We start from the raw sequence: 18,504 nt of genomic DNA, 5'->3' as shown, positions 1-18,504 counted from the left end.
CTTTTTAGTCTGAAATCTGTATGCTAGATATTGAATAAGGTGGTTTTATTGTTTTTTGTCACTTTGAATAATATTTCTGTTCATGTTAAAAACAAAATCAACTCTCTGTATAAATATATCAGGTGACCGTTAAGGCCCATGGGCCTCTTGTTATCAGAAGAACGTACTTTAATAAAACGGTTTGGGTTTAAAATTTGGAGTCAACAGTAAAATGATCGAATAAGGGTTCCAAGAGAGATAACTCTGGTTTGAGTGTGTAGACTGACCATGCCTTTTTAATGCATCAGAAACCATGTCACAGCTTTACCCATGGAAGAGTTTTGAAGGTAATCACCTCCTCCTATAAAGTGCACCCCAACAGCTTTAAGTCTTTGGCTTCTTGTCCTTACATTCTCCTCGATACTTTACAATCATTAATTATTTCAAACGAGAAATTTTGAAAATGAAATAATGGGAAAGGGAGAAGACTCTGTAATCCTTACAGCGATTAGGTGTTCCTACTGAACGGGGGCTGCTGTGCATATAACCTATTGTCAGTTTCTATAAATAAAAGTCCTTATTTTCAAAACAAATCTTGCCAGTATAATGTATATCAAGTCGTAAAATTAGGTTGTCAAACGCATGTCTCTGTTGTTAATGTTAACTCATATGAAGAAGATAAAGAAAATACAGAAGAAAGATATTTGTTCTTATAAACGTACATATAGAATTAAAAATGATATCAATAACAGATGTGGCTGGGGGAGATAAATAGGAATCTATTTTGTGTACCTATTTCTATTGGTATGATTGCCATGGTTTCTGTGGCGACCGGGGTCACATTGGGAGTGTTATTGTGTGTTCCAGGGGAACAGCTGAGTGTGTTCAATGAGCAGGCCAGGATCTACATTGGGGGCTACAAAAACAGTACCGGTATCCACAGGCAGTTTGTCGGCACACTACAAGGTAGGGGATCAATATCTTTGGGTGGTTCTATTGACAAAAAAAAATCACAGTTTACCCTTATATATTAATTATCATTTCAATTTGTTCTTATTGTCTTAAAAAGTCGGTCATTTAAAAGTATATAAAACAAAAAGAGACATTGTGATAATAGCACTATAATCATTGTTTCTTGTATTATCACCTAAGTCATTTAAATTAATGTTGTTTAGTTTAATGTTAAGCATATACTTTGTATATATATGTGAAATAAATATTAAAATGGAAAGAGCAGTTGGAGAGACAAAGTTTCATTGTATGAGACGTCATGTTTCAGGTCTTGTATTTAATGGTATATCGGTGCTGGAGATGGCCTCCAGGAACGACAGTCGAATCACAGTAGAAGGAAAAGTCAAACTCACTATTCCTGATAGGTAAGAGTGTTGGGCTGCCGGCCTGGAATGGGTTCCATATAATGATGTTTTCTCGGAGATAAACTCTTTGAATAAGGAATGGAGGGTCTGAATTATTGAAATCAACAACAGCTACAATGACCATGTTCAAACTTATTGGTAGACCCATAGATAATCACCATGACAAACACAGTAGGTATATGGTAAACTTTTGACTTCATAGACCAAGTTATCTCTGAAGTTACTTGTTAGTTACTATGATGTATATGATTCAATGTAAGTCTAGTGGTGAGGGGAAGTGTTTAGTCAAGTAACCCTTCTTCTTTTATTATTATACATTTCCCTCAATGTCATGACATCAAGCTGCACACTATGTATAATGGTCTTGGCCAAGGTCTAGTCTATAACAGTAGGTCTGTAGGAAATCTATCAGAAATAGACCTGTTGTCTATGGTGTGTGTAAACTCTTAAGTTCTAAGTCTGCATTGAGAGTGTTGTGTTTTATGTAAATGAGTGATATATTTCCAGGTATGTTGTTGGCATGTGGGACAGTTTAAAGTTAAAACTGACTTGGTAAATTCATTTTAGTGAGTGTTTAACTTGTTTACTTTAACTGAAGGAGTGTAAGGGGCAGATTCCCTGGAAAATTTGATAATTTTCATGTTCACCATTACTTATCTACCTATATACAATATAGTCTTCAGCCAATTTTATTATATTGTCTGGTTTCAGTGCTAAGCACATTATTAGACTTTTCAGATAAGTCAGTTTAATTAAGATATACATGAACATATCGTATATTTTATTTACTTACAGGAATGCAAACATACAATCTACCATGGGAATACGGGTAAGTTAACAACTCTCCTATCAACCCCAGCTAAGATAGATTTGAATCACATACATTATGAAATCATCATATTTATTTTTAATTCATACCTGCCAACCCTGGATATACTGAAAGAGGGTTATGACCCTCTTTTGAACATTAAAAAAGAGGGTCATATATAGTACGTGACGATTTTTTTCGCAACAAATACAGAAGAAAAATAGATATTAAATTAATAATTTAATATTTGATATGATATATGATATTTCAATTATGCACCAGGTACATTTCTACAGCAAGTACATAACTGACAACTCTTGTTGTATTCAGCTGTTGCAGACTTTGCAGAGGCTAATTCACTGGCTGATGGTTGTGAACCATAACCATAATCATTTTGGTTGAATTTGCAACTGAGAAGTGAACACAAAGTGTCATTTTGGAGATCAGCTCTGAATTTAGTGTGTATTTGTTTAACTATGGAAAAAGCTCTTTCTGAGTCTGCGTTACTGTTTGGCAGTACCAACAGTGTTTTTACCAGTCTGGACAACACATGGAATCTTGGTTTTTGTGTCAAGATGTCTTTGACTCTATCCATTTGTCCCCAAAACTGTTCAATTCTGTCGTCATTTTCACAATCTGGATTGTCACCAACAGGGGCTAGCTAGTTGATAGTCGGAAAACTGCTCTTCCAGCAGATCCAGCTGTTCCTCCTTCACAATTCCAGGAAATCTCTTCACCAAATTTAACACTGAAAAACAAAAAGATTTGTCAATGACACAATTTATTAAAATTAATTGATATAAGTATACTGTTGTATGTTCATGTGTGTGTGTGTGGGGCTAAGAAAAACTCAACCTTGTCTGATGTAAATCGGTCATTCATCTGTGGGTTGATGAGTCCAATGTCATTCAGAGTGGTGTCAGAAAAAGGGAAATTTCTTTATCATCTTGCTGACAATGGTTTGGTAGAACTGCCTGACTACTCTGAAACATGAAAAAACATACAACCAAGTGTAAGAGATTTACAAATATGGAGTACAACAGGAAGAAAGTCAATGTATTATTTAGTTTCGTACTGACCTAAGAAATTCCTTTTCTGTCTGCATACAAATGTCATCCTGTGAATCCACCCTATAGGCTCTGTTCTTCATTCCAATACTGATCAGTTCATCCCTCAACTGGTTCTGAGGATCATCAAATGGAACAGTGGTAACATCAGAGTGAGAAGATATGACAGATGCTTTGACAAATTTCCGTTGGAACTTCCTCAGTAGCCTTCGTATTTGATCACTGAGGATGCCAATTCTTGCAACATCAGCCTAAAATATCAAGAGAAACATCTGAAGTCTGTGCACTCTGTGATGATGGCAAGAACGACGACATAGATATTGACTGACTCTGTGCACTTTCCATTTGCATATGATTCTGTGTTTATTGCATGTCTACCAACATCATTTTTGGCACCAGATCCAACCGAAATATGCGAATTGCATAGATTGCAGTATGCATCATTTGGACCCCGATCACTAGGCTTTATCCATTAAAAGCCTTTAAACCACGATGTCTGGTATGTGCATAAATACCTTTTCTTTTTAGAATTAGGTGTAGGTCCTAATAACGACCTTTTCCTTCCAGAAGACAAACCTTCCAAATGCGATCTATACTACACAATTGTAAAAACAACTCATTACTTACCTGTCGATAACATCACTCTATATATAATAAACATTTGTAATAACAATTCAAGTATGTGTAAGCAACTCACAACTTACCTGTCGGGGAAAAACGTAAACATGAATTTTGATCGTCTTCCTTTCGACAGAGGATAGAAAAGTCTAGAGAATTCCGAATAACTATATTCTGTAACTTCTAATGTTCGAATCGGTTCTGGGTGAAAAGGGTGAAAATGACGAAATCCAGGTCAAAATCGTAACCCGGCGTGTGAAGTTATTAAAGCGGGTGAAGGGCTAAGCTCTTGGGTGAAACCCGACGAAATCGGGTCACTTGGCAGGTATCAAATGGTTCATAAGAATTTAATTATGCTTTCAGTATTGAATTGTCAAAGAAAGGATGCTACATGATGAAAATTATCAGGGTATATTTTGTACAGCTAATTGTAGATAATCCATTGTGTTACTGTAAGGTTTTTTAAAATTATCTTAACATTCAAAAATGTGGATATATTCTAAAACGTTTGTATAGCCCTATATATATGTATGGCTATAGCATTGGGACTTTACTTTACTTATTTCGGTAATTTTATACACTTTACAACAAGTTGGTAGCTAGGCCACTATTCCAACATTCTGATGTTACGGTATAGGTAGTTTATGATCAATTGTTAAGTTGACAGTCATACTATAGGACTGTTGATAATGTAAAGAAGGAATTTCTGATAACAAACTTCAGCATCAACTATCTGAAAGGTCTCTAAAGGCAGAAGAGGAGCCATGCACAGACTGCAACAGGCTGTTGAGGAAGCAGGCAACACCAGAGATTCCGTTGCCAAGCCGATCCAATGTGACGCACAACCACGCTCACAAAGCCAGTGGAGTGGACACACTGTGGAGAATTCTACATAAATCTCAAGATCAAGGTTTGAGGATATTGACTGAAGCACAGCCACCAGCTTCAAAAAATGGTTCAGAGGGTTTGGATAAGACATTGCAAGATTCGTTGGACAGAAACAAAGATTCAGCGCCACAGCATGTTCTTGGTGGGGATATCATGTTAACAAAAATGCTACCCCATGACAAAGAGCAGATGATAGGGAAACAGAGACAACTACATCACAGGGATGAGGAGGGACAACAATCTTCTCCAAATAACTTTACAGATGAGGTTAGACCTAGTTCTGGAGATAGCAATGTCCCTGACTATGACACAGAGCAAAATAGTGTAGCTTACTATGACACAGAAAGCAGCAACATTATCTCCGACCTTCAAACCCGCTCAGAAGACGAAGAGTCAGAAAGGACATTGCAATTTGGCTCGGGGGATGACAATCAGCCAGATGGTGCTGAAAACATGTTATCCGGCATTCCATCAGAGTCTATTCATTCTCAGGGATCAGGCTGGTCCAAATCACTAACAGACAGTGACAGACAGCCACAGTCAAAAAGACCTTATGAGACATCTGTGGACCATCAGCTCAAAGGAAACTTTGTGTTTGAAAATGGGTCAACTTCCAACCTGATTAAGCCTGGAGGTAGCAGTTTCCCTAAGGACAGAGGCAAGGTGGATGTTTCAGGAGAAACACAATACATTCCACTAAATTCCACTACTACTGTAAGTCTGGCCTGATTCTTGTGCATGGAATTGTTTTTGTCATGGAAACATTGATGAACATTACCTGCATAATGTAGGGTTAACCAGCTTCAAGACCCTGTGCATGATGTTTGTCGTCATGGATATATACACCGGATATTTTCAGATATTTTCTACGTGTGAAGTTGTGCTTTTGTAGATGTGACAAAATTAATACTCAGTGATTGCTTAATAACGATAACCGTTGAAGATTTCTAGTTTGTTTGCGTTTGAAGTCATACAAGTATAGCTGTTTATAAGTGCTACATGTTAGTGCACTAACAAACTCCCACATTTCTAAGGATACACAAATACAGAGCTGATATCAGACATGCATACCTCCATACAAGGCATGCTTCCTCTGTCCCCTCTGAAATGAAACTAACCACAGTGGATGCAGCATTTTGGAAAAATGAAGAATAATTTTGATGTGGTGTATTACTAACTTCCTCAAACTTAACACAATTGCCTGAACATTATAGCGTCGTCCTTCTGTACTAATATTTCTTTGACATTCGACATTCAATATCAAGTGAATTGTCTTCTTGAAAGTGAAAAAAAGGATGTTTCTGATGCATAACATCTCTCCCAGAGGAGGATATTTTTCATGCTCCTAATTTTGAGAAGCAGGATTCTTAAACAATAAATGGAGTATGCTTCTTATACATTTAATGATGATACCTGTCACATCTGGCCTCTCCCAAGTATATACTTCTTAGAACTTATCTATCACTTAGAGGAGGCCTTTCTCATAGGGGAAATGACCCTAATGTCAATCCATACTTAATTTCGATCACATTTTTGTTTTCTTGTTCATTCATGCACGACTCATAAAAAGGCTTCCATTGATATCAGGTTGGGTGCCTTCATTTTCGAAGTTTCGATGTGTTTAAATATAGATACACATTGGGAGTCATGAATATTTTTATCGTTTGATTTCATTGGCTGCTATTTCTGACTTCACCAAAAGTACACAGTAGAGATTTGAAGGCAGAGGTAGGACAAGATATGTGTCCATGACAACAATTATTAAACATATATCTGTCAATGTTTCATTATAAATTACAGGCATATGTTCATTTCATAGATTTCATTTGCAAAATATTGTTTATGAAATATTTGTTTTATTTTAAACTGACTGAAATAAAGGGCATGCAAATGACATTAATTTTCTTTATTTGCGTCTTCACACCACTCACGTGCACTATACTTAAATTCTCTTGGCAGAACAGTTTTTGGACCATTAGAAAACAATTACGATCAGATTTGTTCGGTAACATGGGTTCCGATTCTGTGGAATCTTCTAGTCATCCCGCCATCTGCTCTCTTCATCTGTGGCACAAGATGTTTTGTGCACAAACCTCTCCTGACCACCCATTAGTTTGGGTAACAACAACCTCCAACTTGAGAGCAGTTTTGATGAGCAGGAAACTATGTCAGCAGAATTGACCCTCGCTGCATTAAATTGAAGCGAGTTTACTGATGACAGCAATTAAGTCTGGAATTTCAAGATTCCAGATCAATTGGATGGAGTGGTTGACCTCCAAATACCTGAATTTATTCCGCAACCCTTAGAAAACAAGGAAAATTTACAAACAACTAGCATCTTGTCGCCCATTACTTTGAAATGGGACGGCAGCATAGATGAAATGTTTGAGGCATCGAGTGTTGGAGAAGTTAGTTCTAGTACCAAAAAAAGGTTATTACCTGAATCATTTTCTACTCACAGGTGACAAAATCATTTAAATGAAGAAAACAGAGGAACGAGTTAAGTGGAAAAGAGTCTAGGAATTTAAAAAAAGCAACTACAAAAGAAAACACTGTTAGTCTATGTAATACTTTCTTCTCCTTTAAACATGTTGACATATTATAATACGGTACCAAACCGGTCACTGTTCGTCTATGTAATACTTTCTTCACCTTCAAACATGTTGTCATATCATAATACGGTACCAAACAGGACACTGTTTGTCTATGTAATGCTTTCTTCTCCTTTAAACATGTTGACATATTATAATCCGGTACCAAACAGGACACTGTTTCTCTATGTAATACTTTCTTCTCCTTTAAACATGGTGTCATATTATAATACGGTACCAAACAGGACACTGTTTACCTATGTAATACTTTCTTCTCCTATAAACATGTTGACATATTATAATCCGGTACCAAACAGGACACTGTTTCTCTATGTAATACTTTCTTCTCCTTTAAACATGGTGTCATATTATAATACGGTACCAAACCGGTCACTGTTCGTCTATGTAATACTTTCTTCACCTTCAAACATGTTGTCATATCATAATACGGTACCAAAGAGGACACTGTTAGGCTATGTAATACTTTCTTCTCCTATAAACATGTTGACATATTATAATCCGGTACCAAACAGGACACTGTTTGTCTATGTAATGCTTTCTTCTCCTTCAAACATGTTGTCATATCATAATACGGTACCAAACAGGCAGGGATTGGTTAAAATAAAATACAATTTGTTTCGTAGCCACAATGTTCAATTTGATCGACAGATAACGGACTGGTTTGAAGTTGTTCATAATTAAACTGTAAACTCCAAATTGTTGTATAAAAAGTAACATGTTTGATTTGATATACATTTGTGTACAACATTTTTTAGTGAGATTAGTAAATGGGTCCAAGCAGAGGAAAACTTGTAGTTTGGGCGGAGACACAATTAATACTGCACTGTAATGACCTAGTACAGACATATTTAGATTTAAAACAGTCGAGTTATAGGCCATTTATTGTACATATATATAAAGCCTACTACACACCTCCCAGTAGGTCATTTCTAGCATTTTCATAGTTAAAAGTACACGAAGGAATCAAATTTGGTGCAGTGTGAATGAATTTAGGTATATTGATATATTTTCAATCAAACAAACATGTTTATTATTATTCAAGACAATCTGGCTCTTTGAAACCTGACAAAGACGCTTTATATGTGAGCCCAGTAGCTATGGTATAAATACTGAGGTGTACAAAATATGGGTTATTTCCTGTAAGCTACCTAGTTTCTCTTCTAAAGCATGCTTCATGGATGTAGAATAGATTATCAACCCACAGTCAGCATGGTCCTAGGAATGTATGCATTAATATTGGATGAAAGGCCTAAATGTCAAACAAGATTTACATTTATAACTAAGCATGTTGAGAGGACATTTCCTGTAAGAGTTGTGTTTTCATTGTATCCTACATGTTAATGTCCTAATTAATCTAGAAGCATATAACCCATAATAACAAGGGTATAATATATCTCTCCTGTATGATGGAGACTGTCAATATAGGTGATTGCTAATACTGTATTTATGAAAAACTACTGTGGAATTCTTGTGTTTTGCCTGAAGTGGCACAGGGATCCTTAAATATTCACTCAGTATTAACATGCAGGGATGTTACATAATGTACTTTATCTATACATGACTATTGTAATATACTTAAATGCTAATTTTGGCTTTTTGAAAATAACTGAAACTGAAATATTTGTCATTATTGAAGTGAGCATAATTTTTTCTTTGTCTTGGACATTTTTCTTCAACCTGCCAATAACCTACAAAGATAACTATTAATCATCAGAAATATTTACAAACATTGCCAAAATTAAATAGATGTATTAAAGTCACATTTAGAAAATAATTCTGCGTCGTTACAGCACACCACTCCACGACAGGGCATAACGGATGAGATCATCCACGAGGTGCCATTCTCTGGTGATGGGACAGGCTGTCCAACTGATGACGAGGACGATTGTACTTCTGTATCATCAGGTTCTGACGATGACATCATAACACCTGTGGTCAAGATCACCACTACTCCAAAACCACCCACTACACCATCTAGGTTTGTACCCTGAAACCAACCTTCACACAGTCTATAGGTATATGATATGTAACCCAAAACCACCCTCCATGCCGTCTAGGTATGTACCGCGTTCTATGTGGGTACACCAAACATTGCTCTCCACACATTTAAGAATATATACTCCAAAAATGCTCTCTACACAATAAAAGTTTATGTATCCCAAATCTGTTGTATTCCCACAAGTTTTGCATATACATGTAACCCAAAATCTGCCTTCCATACACTGAAGATGAATATATCAAACAAACTCAACACATTCTAATAACATGTATGGACCTCAGCACGTTTCCAAATGGAAATATCCCGCTCACGATGGTACTTTTGTATTTAGGCAATTGGGTTTTGGGTTTTTTTCAAAGTAAAAAATATGTATATTCATGATAGTTATTTTCACTGGGTTTTTAATTTTGCACTATATTTGGTAACCATGAAGATAGCAAAGTTAAATCCCCTGCAAAAATTACCAACTGTGCAGTATGTTTATCCAACATTTTTGATTGTCCAATGATACTGTGCTGTCAAGTATATAGGTATTAACACTGTCCAATGAAACGGTGCTGTCAAGTATATAAGTATTAACACTGTCCAATGATACTGTGCTGTCAAGTATATAGGTATTAACGCTGTCCAATGATATTGTGCTGTCAAGTATATAGGTATTAACACTGTCCAATGATACTGTGCTGTCAAGTATATACATATTAACACTGTCCAATGATACTGTGCTGTCAAGTATATAGGTATTAACACTGTCCAATGATACTGTGCTGTCACGTATATAGGTATTAACACTGTCCAATGATACTGTGCAGTCAAGTATATAGGTATTAACACTGTCCAATAATACTGTGCTGTCAAGTATATAGGTATTAACACTGTCCAATGATACTATGCTGTCTAGTATATAGGTATTAACACTGTCCAATGATACTGTGCTGTCAAGTATATAGGTATTAACAGATGTATTCTCTTTTGTTTTCAGTGGAGACACAATGTGTGACAATGGCAAAGACATAAGTTGTCAGAGTATATATTTAATCAATGAGTCTACAACAACAGAGAAAAAAGATAAAGGCATCATTGATCTGGGTTCGGGGGATCAGAACAATCCAACAGGAGGTCAAGTGGAGTCGGAACTCACTCCACACAATATAGGACTTATCATCGGAATCATTGCAGTTGTCATTATTGCACTGATCATTCTCATTATTGCCCTGTACAAATTTCACCGACGAGACGAAGGGACGTATAAAGTGGATGAAACACAAAACTTTGCATATTTAGAATCTAAGAAACAGAATGGAAATGGAGCATTATTAGGACCTGTCCCAGGGAATGGGAAAATGGCTAAAAAAAAGGATGTGAAGGAGTGGTATGTGTGACCAGCTGTGATATTTGTGAAGGTTGTGTATTGTTTAGAGAGTATTCTATTATTGGAACTGGGTTGGAGGGTATTAATGAGCCAGGGTGGAGGGAGTGTTAAAAGGATTACATATCAATAAAGAGGTTGGCAGAAATCAAGGGAAAAATGGAAAAATGTCTCTTCTGAATCTATTTTAGAATAAGATTATCATTGGTCAACATGAAATGAAACCTTTTTTTGCGATCATCATGTAAAAATGCAAGAAGAAAGAGAAAGAAAACCTTATAGGAATATAACATTGCTTATAGTTCTTAAAAATAATACAAAAACAAGAAAATACAGTGGATCTTGAAGCTATGGCCGTCCTGGTGCTGTATATGTTTCCATGGTGATCTGTTATGCACCGAGGCCAATCAACAAACTGATCTCCTTGTGGTGCTGTGGATTAGAGCTGAAGTGACAATGGACACTGGGCATCCTTGTGGAAACAGGACATCTTCGTGGACATTACATAGTGTGTCTTCATAGATACTGGACAGTTTGTCATTCAGGATTAGAGCTGAAGTGACAACGGGACACTGGACATCCTTGTGGAAACTGGACATCTTCGTGGACATTACATAGTGTGTCTCCATAGATACTGGACAGTTGTCAATCAACGTCTTAACTCACCGACATAAATGTGGCTCTTTATTGCTGAAACAGACCTCAGTAATCCAGCAGAAGTAAGTCAAGTTGACCTTGAAATGACATTGTGACCTTGATATTCAGTCACATCTCAACTCAAGGTCAAGGCTGTTGTTATGTGTTATTATGGACTGATGACCAGCCAAGCAACACATTTAGTGATGGAGTATAATAATCATCCTGTAACGTTGTGGTTGGTGGAGTGAAGATCACACAAAGTGTTGATCAGGACCGTACACAAAGTGTTGATCAGGACCGTACACAAAGTGTTGACCAGGACCGTACACAAAGTGTTGATCAGGACCGTACACAAAGTGTTGACCAGGACCGTACACAAAGTGTTGACCAGGACCGTACACAAACTTGTCATGTGCTCACACTCAATCGAATGTATGACAAATGTTGGTCTTTGGACAATCTCCAGATGAACATGTGGTTTCTTCCATAAATTGACCTTTGAGTATAAAAGGTCAATAGCTGTATTCAGAGTACACCTGTGTTTGAATTGTTCAAGGACAAGTCACCAATGACATTACAGGATAAGGGTCATGTGTTGACCTTTAAAAGACAAAGGTCAGTGAATGACCCCAGAAAACAAACTGCACGGATGATCTTTAAAAACAAGATCAGTCTGAACTAATTGTTTATGTGTTAGAGTGGTATGAAAGGCCAAGGTTCTATATTTTGTACAGATTGGACCCAGATGACACATTCAGAAATAGATTATATAGGTCACACAGACCCACTCATCCTGTCACCCCTTCTCACTACATTAAACTCACCCTGGTTAATTAATTGCTGGATATAATGTAATTTAATGGACAGAAGGATATTTTTAATTATAGCCATATTAATTTATCCATTCAAGACGTCAATGTCATTTTTTGACATCAGACATTAAAAGTTACATATTTACCTTAGATACTGAGGTTACCAACTGACCTCTGAAGAAAACCACTAAGATATAGGAAGTCTGATTTGATTGATTACTTATATAATTAATGCAGACAAGAATAGAAGCTTGAAATATTTTGAAAAGTAATTTATCTCAGAAATAAAACCTGCAAGCTCATCATGTTAAGATTGTTTAGCTTGTCATTATTTGGGATTTGTGTCTAAAGAAACGTTCTATAACCTACTTATTTCTCATCGATGAGTGTTAATTGAAAGAAATTAAATAGCCCTTTCACAATCGACCAACTGAGTGTGCCTTTCTCCAAGAGGCGACAGGTGCCGAGTTGTTGTTGTATGTGCCTATTGATAATAGCATGGTCTCAGAAAGTTCAGCAAGCTATTGGTACTGATCAAAATTGTACGAACAGAAGTGATGCTAAAACATCCTGTCCTAACAGTGAGTTATTTATATTAACAATAAAGTATATATATATATGTACAGACAATAAAGTAAATATGTTTCAACAGTGGAGTACATATAGATATATATTGTAACAGTGATATATATATAGATATATGTACTTTGGTAATTTGATGAAGAATCTTTGATTTTCCAGTCTGTCTTTGTACTTACAAACCTATGCTTTCTCTGCTTTAAATTCAATGGTTGACATCACCGGCTTGATGTGTTCTGGTGTTTGATCAAGGGAGAGCACCCTTACTTGCCAAACTACACGGTATATGAAATCCCATTAAAATGTGTACTCATCAGGTCCCTGTATTTTGTTGTACCGATTTGAACCCATCAACATTTTTATGTTCGTCTTCTACAAACATTGTAAATACCATTAGATACGGAGTGAAAGTGATATATTGGTTTCTATAATATGAACAATTCCTTTGGTTTTGATCATGCGGGACCATACAACATTTTGTTTTGTATATTAGGGACCATTCATCCTATTAATAGTGACATTTTGTTGTGGATATTGAATTGTTAAAACAGCTTTGTAAGTGAGCTTCCTGTTGTTGAAGATTTGTCCATTAAGTCCAGGAAATGGTTTGAATTAACTTGATTATTTTTTAAATGTATTTTGCATTAAGATTTTGATTTATTTTTTCTTCTTAAGAATTGAGATTACTTCTAAAACCCTCTCCTCTGTCACGTTATCTTTGTCAGTGATTATTTTATTCACATACATCCGAGTATCCAGTTTGGTATGGTAACTCATTCACCCCTGAAATTTCACAATGAACTATTCCAACTTTTGAATTAAAAGGGTTCAAATGTGTCTTCAGGGATGAATGAGTTAATATACATTACTGTTCACATTAGTCGGTCCTCAAGTGTAAGCTACCAGATTTAGCTAAACTACTTAGCATGATACTTGAGGAATTATTCATAGTGATAGAAGGAGTACCAAACTTTCTTACTGGAACCACTTAACCAAACACACAAATCAGCTTCAGAAATAGGTATCTTTTAACTTAAATCTATTAATTGTATGCTTTCCCTGTCCATTGTTAGTTTGTTTTAGTATTGGTATGTGTGTAGATGTGATATACAATTGGACTTAAAGCTTCATGACTCCAGAGAGAAGAGGATCAAATTCTGGTTCCTGTAGTCATAGTCTGGAGATAACTGAAATTGTCTATATTTTTCAGAGATCAGTACTTTGCAGAATCGAAAAAATACATCGTAATTGTATAACTAACATCACATTATAGCTGAATAATTACAAAAATACATTGTAGATTCTATACTAACACCTACCATTTGATATTTAACTCATTTACTCCTGAATACACATTTGAACTCTTTCAATTGAAAGGTTGGAATAGCCTATTATGAAATTTCAGGGGTAACCAAGATAACAGAACCAGTATTTTTCTGAAAAATCTGAAAATGCATTAATTTAAAAAGAAATACGATATATCAGGAAAAAATGATGACAGATTCCCTTATTTACTGCTGTTATGTCTAACAGACTACGGGTCATTTAAGTGTATTGTTTTTGATGTTACAAATACTGTCTAGTTAGTCAAAGAAAGGTTTTATCATTACATATTGTAAAGACTAGCTGGTATATAGAGACATGTTTGGAGACAACCCTGACTCCAGCTCAATACATACATGTTGAACTATTGTATAGTTTTACTCAAGCATTTTATCATTTACACTTTGCACAAGTAATTCAGCATATTGTGGATGAAATGTCAAGTCTGTAAATAAGTTCACTAACAATATATTTTCAGTATTTTATATCCTATTATTTACTTTTAAGTTCATTTGAATTATGGTGTAGTCACTAATAATGTTGAACTCGTAAAGCAAGAACCATTCCTGCTAAGTGTTAAATCATCTTTTATTTTCTGTTTGTTTCGATGGAGGTTCCTTGTGATAATATTTACATAACCATATGTAGATTATAGTAATACAAATCTGTGACCTGGTATTGACCTCTAACCTGTATCAAGGTCAGATCTATTTACCTGTGTAATGTGTGTCAAGGTCGATCATGGTAACCTTTAATTTGTGTCAATAACATTGACCGTTTATGTGTGTTAAGGTCATTCATATTGACCATTAATGTGTTTCAAGGTCAATCATATTGACTGTTTAATGTGAGTCAAGGTTAGTCTTGTTGACCTTTTAATGTGTGTCAAGGTCGTCCATATCTCGTTCTATAGCTGTCATGACAACAGTGAAATATGTCATCAGCAATGTTATATTGTTTACTGCCTAGGACATTGTTGAGCAGTGTTGTCTGATGCAGTGTTCTCATATCATTTGTCTGAATGTTGAGTTGAGATATACAGAACGTATTTTTATTTGTCCCTCTCGATAAACATTGTATCTGCTTTGGAGTTGACATACCTGTTCCCTTATCACAGGCGCTTTCTCCCCACATTCTAAGTCCTTGATACAGATATAATACACACAGGGACGTATGTTCAATGGTGGTTTTCCTCTTATATCTTTACAATGGATTGATATGTATTCTAAAATCTTAGTTCCCGAATCCCTGTGATCACACAACGTTCTTGTAGTGTCTATTAAAACGATAATACGATACGTATAAAATTCATTTCATGTATATTTTGTTTGTACAGACTAAATGAAATGTCAGGGAGTGGAGAGAGTGAGAGCGGGAAGTGGAATAGCGTGTGAATGCTGATTGGATGGGTAACTGTTGCGAGTCAGCGGCGTCATAGATCACGCCTCATGCGATCTTTCATTTTTATAAAGACCTCGGTAGCAGTGTCGAAGTCCTCTGTTAACATCGCCGGGCATGCGTGATTGTATGTGTGTTGCCAATTTTTATCATGATAACAAAATATGTTTTCATTTGTTTCTAAGCTTTAACATGAACAGTTGTAGTATAGGAATAAATGTTTTAATACGAAATAAAAATAGCGCGTTTGTTGTTCTTTAAAACACCTTCGTTTAATGACATATATATACAGTTGTTACACTTGTGAAGCTATGTATGTATGGCTATCTAGAGAATAACTAACAAAGATAAATAGCAGAGCAACACTACAGACAAAACAATGTCGGTATTGATTAAAACAGGTTTTTTTCCACGTTAACCTCAACATCAATCAGTTCTTTGTCTTGTATTGTTTCCCATCAAACAAGAGTTGATATAAAAGGAATAAAGAAGACATCAAAAGGAAAGGCATAACGAAAACTCAAAAACGGTGAAAAAGGCAGATGCACTAGCAAGGTAAACGTGCACTGCACCACCTACATGCCTCTCCATCAAGACAATCGGCATACGTCAGGACCATGTGTCGGCCACCATGGAGCCAAGCCACAATCAACGAGTATTTAAGTATTTTTATCCATATGTTGTTGAGCGCTTTTGAGTAATTTTACAAATGATAAAGGGTGCTGTAAAGATGTATATTATTATTATTATTATAAGTATTGTAAACACCGATCATGATCACCATGTAACTTGTTCTCTCGTAGAACCACTGTTTAATTATCAAAGTCATCCCAATACTTCAGGAATATCGAATCAGCTGTGACATGTAAAGTAACGGTAGAGACAGACATTAAGTTAAAGTAAAAACAATATTTCTAAATCACGGTCATAAAAGGTTATAACGGGCAAACACGATTGGGACATTGGTCGTGTCGAAATAGACACATAAGCGAAAGGAAGATAATAACAGATTTATTTAGTGTGCATGTCTTGCAATCTGATACAGCAGGACTTCATCTGAGCTTTGTGTGACCCAATGGTTACGAATGTCATCTATTTTTGTTGGTAAAACTAGACTTTCTTTGACCTTGTTGCCGGCTCATTAGGAATGCCATGCGATCTGGTACAACGGGACCTCGTCTTGGGGTATGATAGGATGAAAGTAATTCTTCTTGTCCTAAACTGTATCAGGTATCGTTGCTGAAGGAATGCAATGTAGTACAATCTATATAATCAAAAGAGGTAAACGTAAATATATTGATTTTGTTTTGCTTCCAAATAATGCCATTCTTAAAACGTTTAACATGGCTCAGTTCAAATAAATAACTACAATAATTGATCATCTGTAGACTACGCCATTACCGTAATCATCAGTCAGAGTCCATCATTTAACAGTATACGGTATCAGGAACAAATGTAAAATATACAGAAGATCATCAAGAAAAATTAGAAGTTAGGACGAACCTACTTAAGAATTAAATGTACCATATATCGTTTATGATTCAACAGTAGTACTTAAGATCAAAACATTTACACGCAAACACGACAGGAGTCTGTAAAAGCCTTTATAAGTTATCTGTAATCTTGTGATGTAATGCTTTTACTTCATCAAGTCAAATAGACACTATAGTGCAAGTCCCGGCTGTTTTAAAGTGGGGACGTCAATCGCTTCATTTAACTTCTTATCGAACATATTAATTATTTGCATATCTAAACTGAACATATGTTAAAGGAGGTCGCCATCAACATTTAGTAGCATATATGACGACATATCAGAAACCTCTTCATCTTATTAAAGTATGAACGTTTGGTGGACCATTTGTATGTTTTGGTAAGTCAGGAACAGACATTCAGGTTTGTCAGGTACATCGTTGACTTCGTACCGTAGATAGGATATATACAGGGCTAGGACTTTACATGTAGGTTGATCAGTGTCAACACGAACACTGGTCCAGGAATAGGAACACACGTAGGGCAAAAGTTCCGTCCGAAAACAACTTCCCTATATAGAATCAGCTTATCTGATAAAAAATGTGACATTTTATATGTAAGTCAACTCCACTGTCAGACGTTTGAATGACTTTTGTACCATATAGTTTAAGTGACCCTAGTGCGCGTGACCTTAATATACAGCTCGGTCAAAGAGATACATGTACACAGATATAATGTACAGTACTATATAGCTAGGAACATGTTTCCTTACTGAACATAAAACGACTGGGCATCATTAATATGCTAAGACGACCATTTTCATAAGAATATCACTAAGTTAAAAATAGATCACCTTCTTTTGCTCTATTATGAAATAATAAGATAATTTGGATGTAGTGTAGTTTTTTAACTAGATCTACTTAGTCTTATACTTGATCTTTTATATTAAACAACGTAAAATGTGTTTCTGAAGCTCTATAAGGAATTGAATTAGCTTAAAAGTTTATAGTTGACACTCGCAGTGTGGGTAAAAAGTTAAATTTTCGACAAAAGATACGAAATTTAGATATTCCCCAATTTTGCTCAAATTTGTTCGTCAGGTGAACCATGGTACAAGGGGTACCGTGAACACTACTGGAGAGTTCGTTTTGTGATTTGACCAAATGACCTCCATACAATGGCTTCTAATGCGAGTGATGGTTGAAATTTAGACATTCACCGAATTCAGTCACATTTTGTGTGTAGGTGTACCATGGTACTGCGAAATCTACTGCAGAGTTCCTTTTTTGTCTGGATGAAATGGCTGCCATATACTATGGCTTCTGATTGGTTGAAATTAAGATAATGGCTGATTTTACTCAAATTTTGTATGAAGGAATACCATGGTATTGCCATCATTTGCTGATGCATCATTTATTCTAGGGGTGGTGTGAGGGAATTCTGTAATGTTCTCCAAAAGATTCAAAATTTGATAGTAATCTGCATTTCTTCTTCTTTATAATTTTACCAGACCTTCTTTTGTGGCATAGAAGATTACCTGGAGTGCGTACTTTACTTACTTACTGCC

The 18,504-nt window shown here is 35.8% G+C and overlaps 1 protein-coding gene and 1 long non-coding RNA gene across 13 annotated transcripts in view; one reads left to right on the top strand and one right to left on the bottom strand.

Moving 5' to 3' along the window:
- Positions 1-14,149, top strand: part of LOC110442051 (neurexin-2-like) — a 244,323-nt gene extending 230,174 nt beyond the window's left edge. For 9 of the 11 annotated variants that reach the window (XM_021485465.1, XM_021485470.1, XM_021485469.1 and 6 more), the window contains 6 exons: positions 847-945; positions 1,259-1,355; positions 2,151-2,184; positions 4,572-5,450; positions 9,139-9,326; positions 10,330-14,149. In XM_021485465.1, coding sequence (XP_021341140.1) covers positions 847-945; positions 1,259-1,355; positions 2,151-2,184; positions 4,572-5,450; positions 9,139-9,326; positions 10,330-10,729 — 1,697 coding nt within the window. In that variant the 3' untranslated portion in view covers positions 10,730-14,149. Of the gene's footprint in view, positions 1-846; positions 946-1,258; positions 1,356-2,150; positions 2,185-2,493; positions 2,970-4,571; positions 5,451-9,138; positions 9,327-10,329 lie in introns of those variants that run through there. The other 2 variants (XM_021485472.1, XM_021485473.1) reach the window with 2 other exon arrangements.
- On the bottom strand, positions 2,607-3,924 carry LOC110442052. 2 transcript variants are annotated; one of them, XR_002461977.1, is made up of 3 exons: positions 3,243-3,924; positions 3,019-3,146; positions 2,607-2,911 (listed from the first exon to the last, which is right to left on the bottom strand). It is a non-coding gene; the product is annotated as an uncharacterized LOC110442052 (long non-coding RNA). The 2 variants fall into 2 exon arrangements; XR_002461978.1 differs by lacking the exon at positions 3,019-3,146.
- Positions 14,150-18,504: the final 4,355 nt, after the last annotated feature.

This window comes from Mizuhopecten yessoensis, unplaced genomic scaffold, assembly GCF_002113885.1.
Source record: "Mizuhopecten yessoensis strain PY_sf001 unplaced genomic scaffold, ASM211388v2 scaffold716197, whole genome shotgun sequence".
NCBI lineage: Eukaryota > Metazoa > Mollusca > Bivalvia > Pectinida > Pectinidae > Mizuhopecten > Mizuhopecten yessoensis.
Note: the sequence above shows the minus strand (reverse complement) of the source record. Positions and strands in the feature narration are given on the sequence as shown.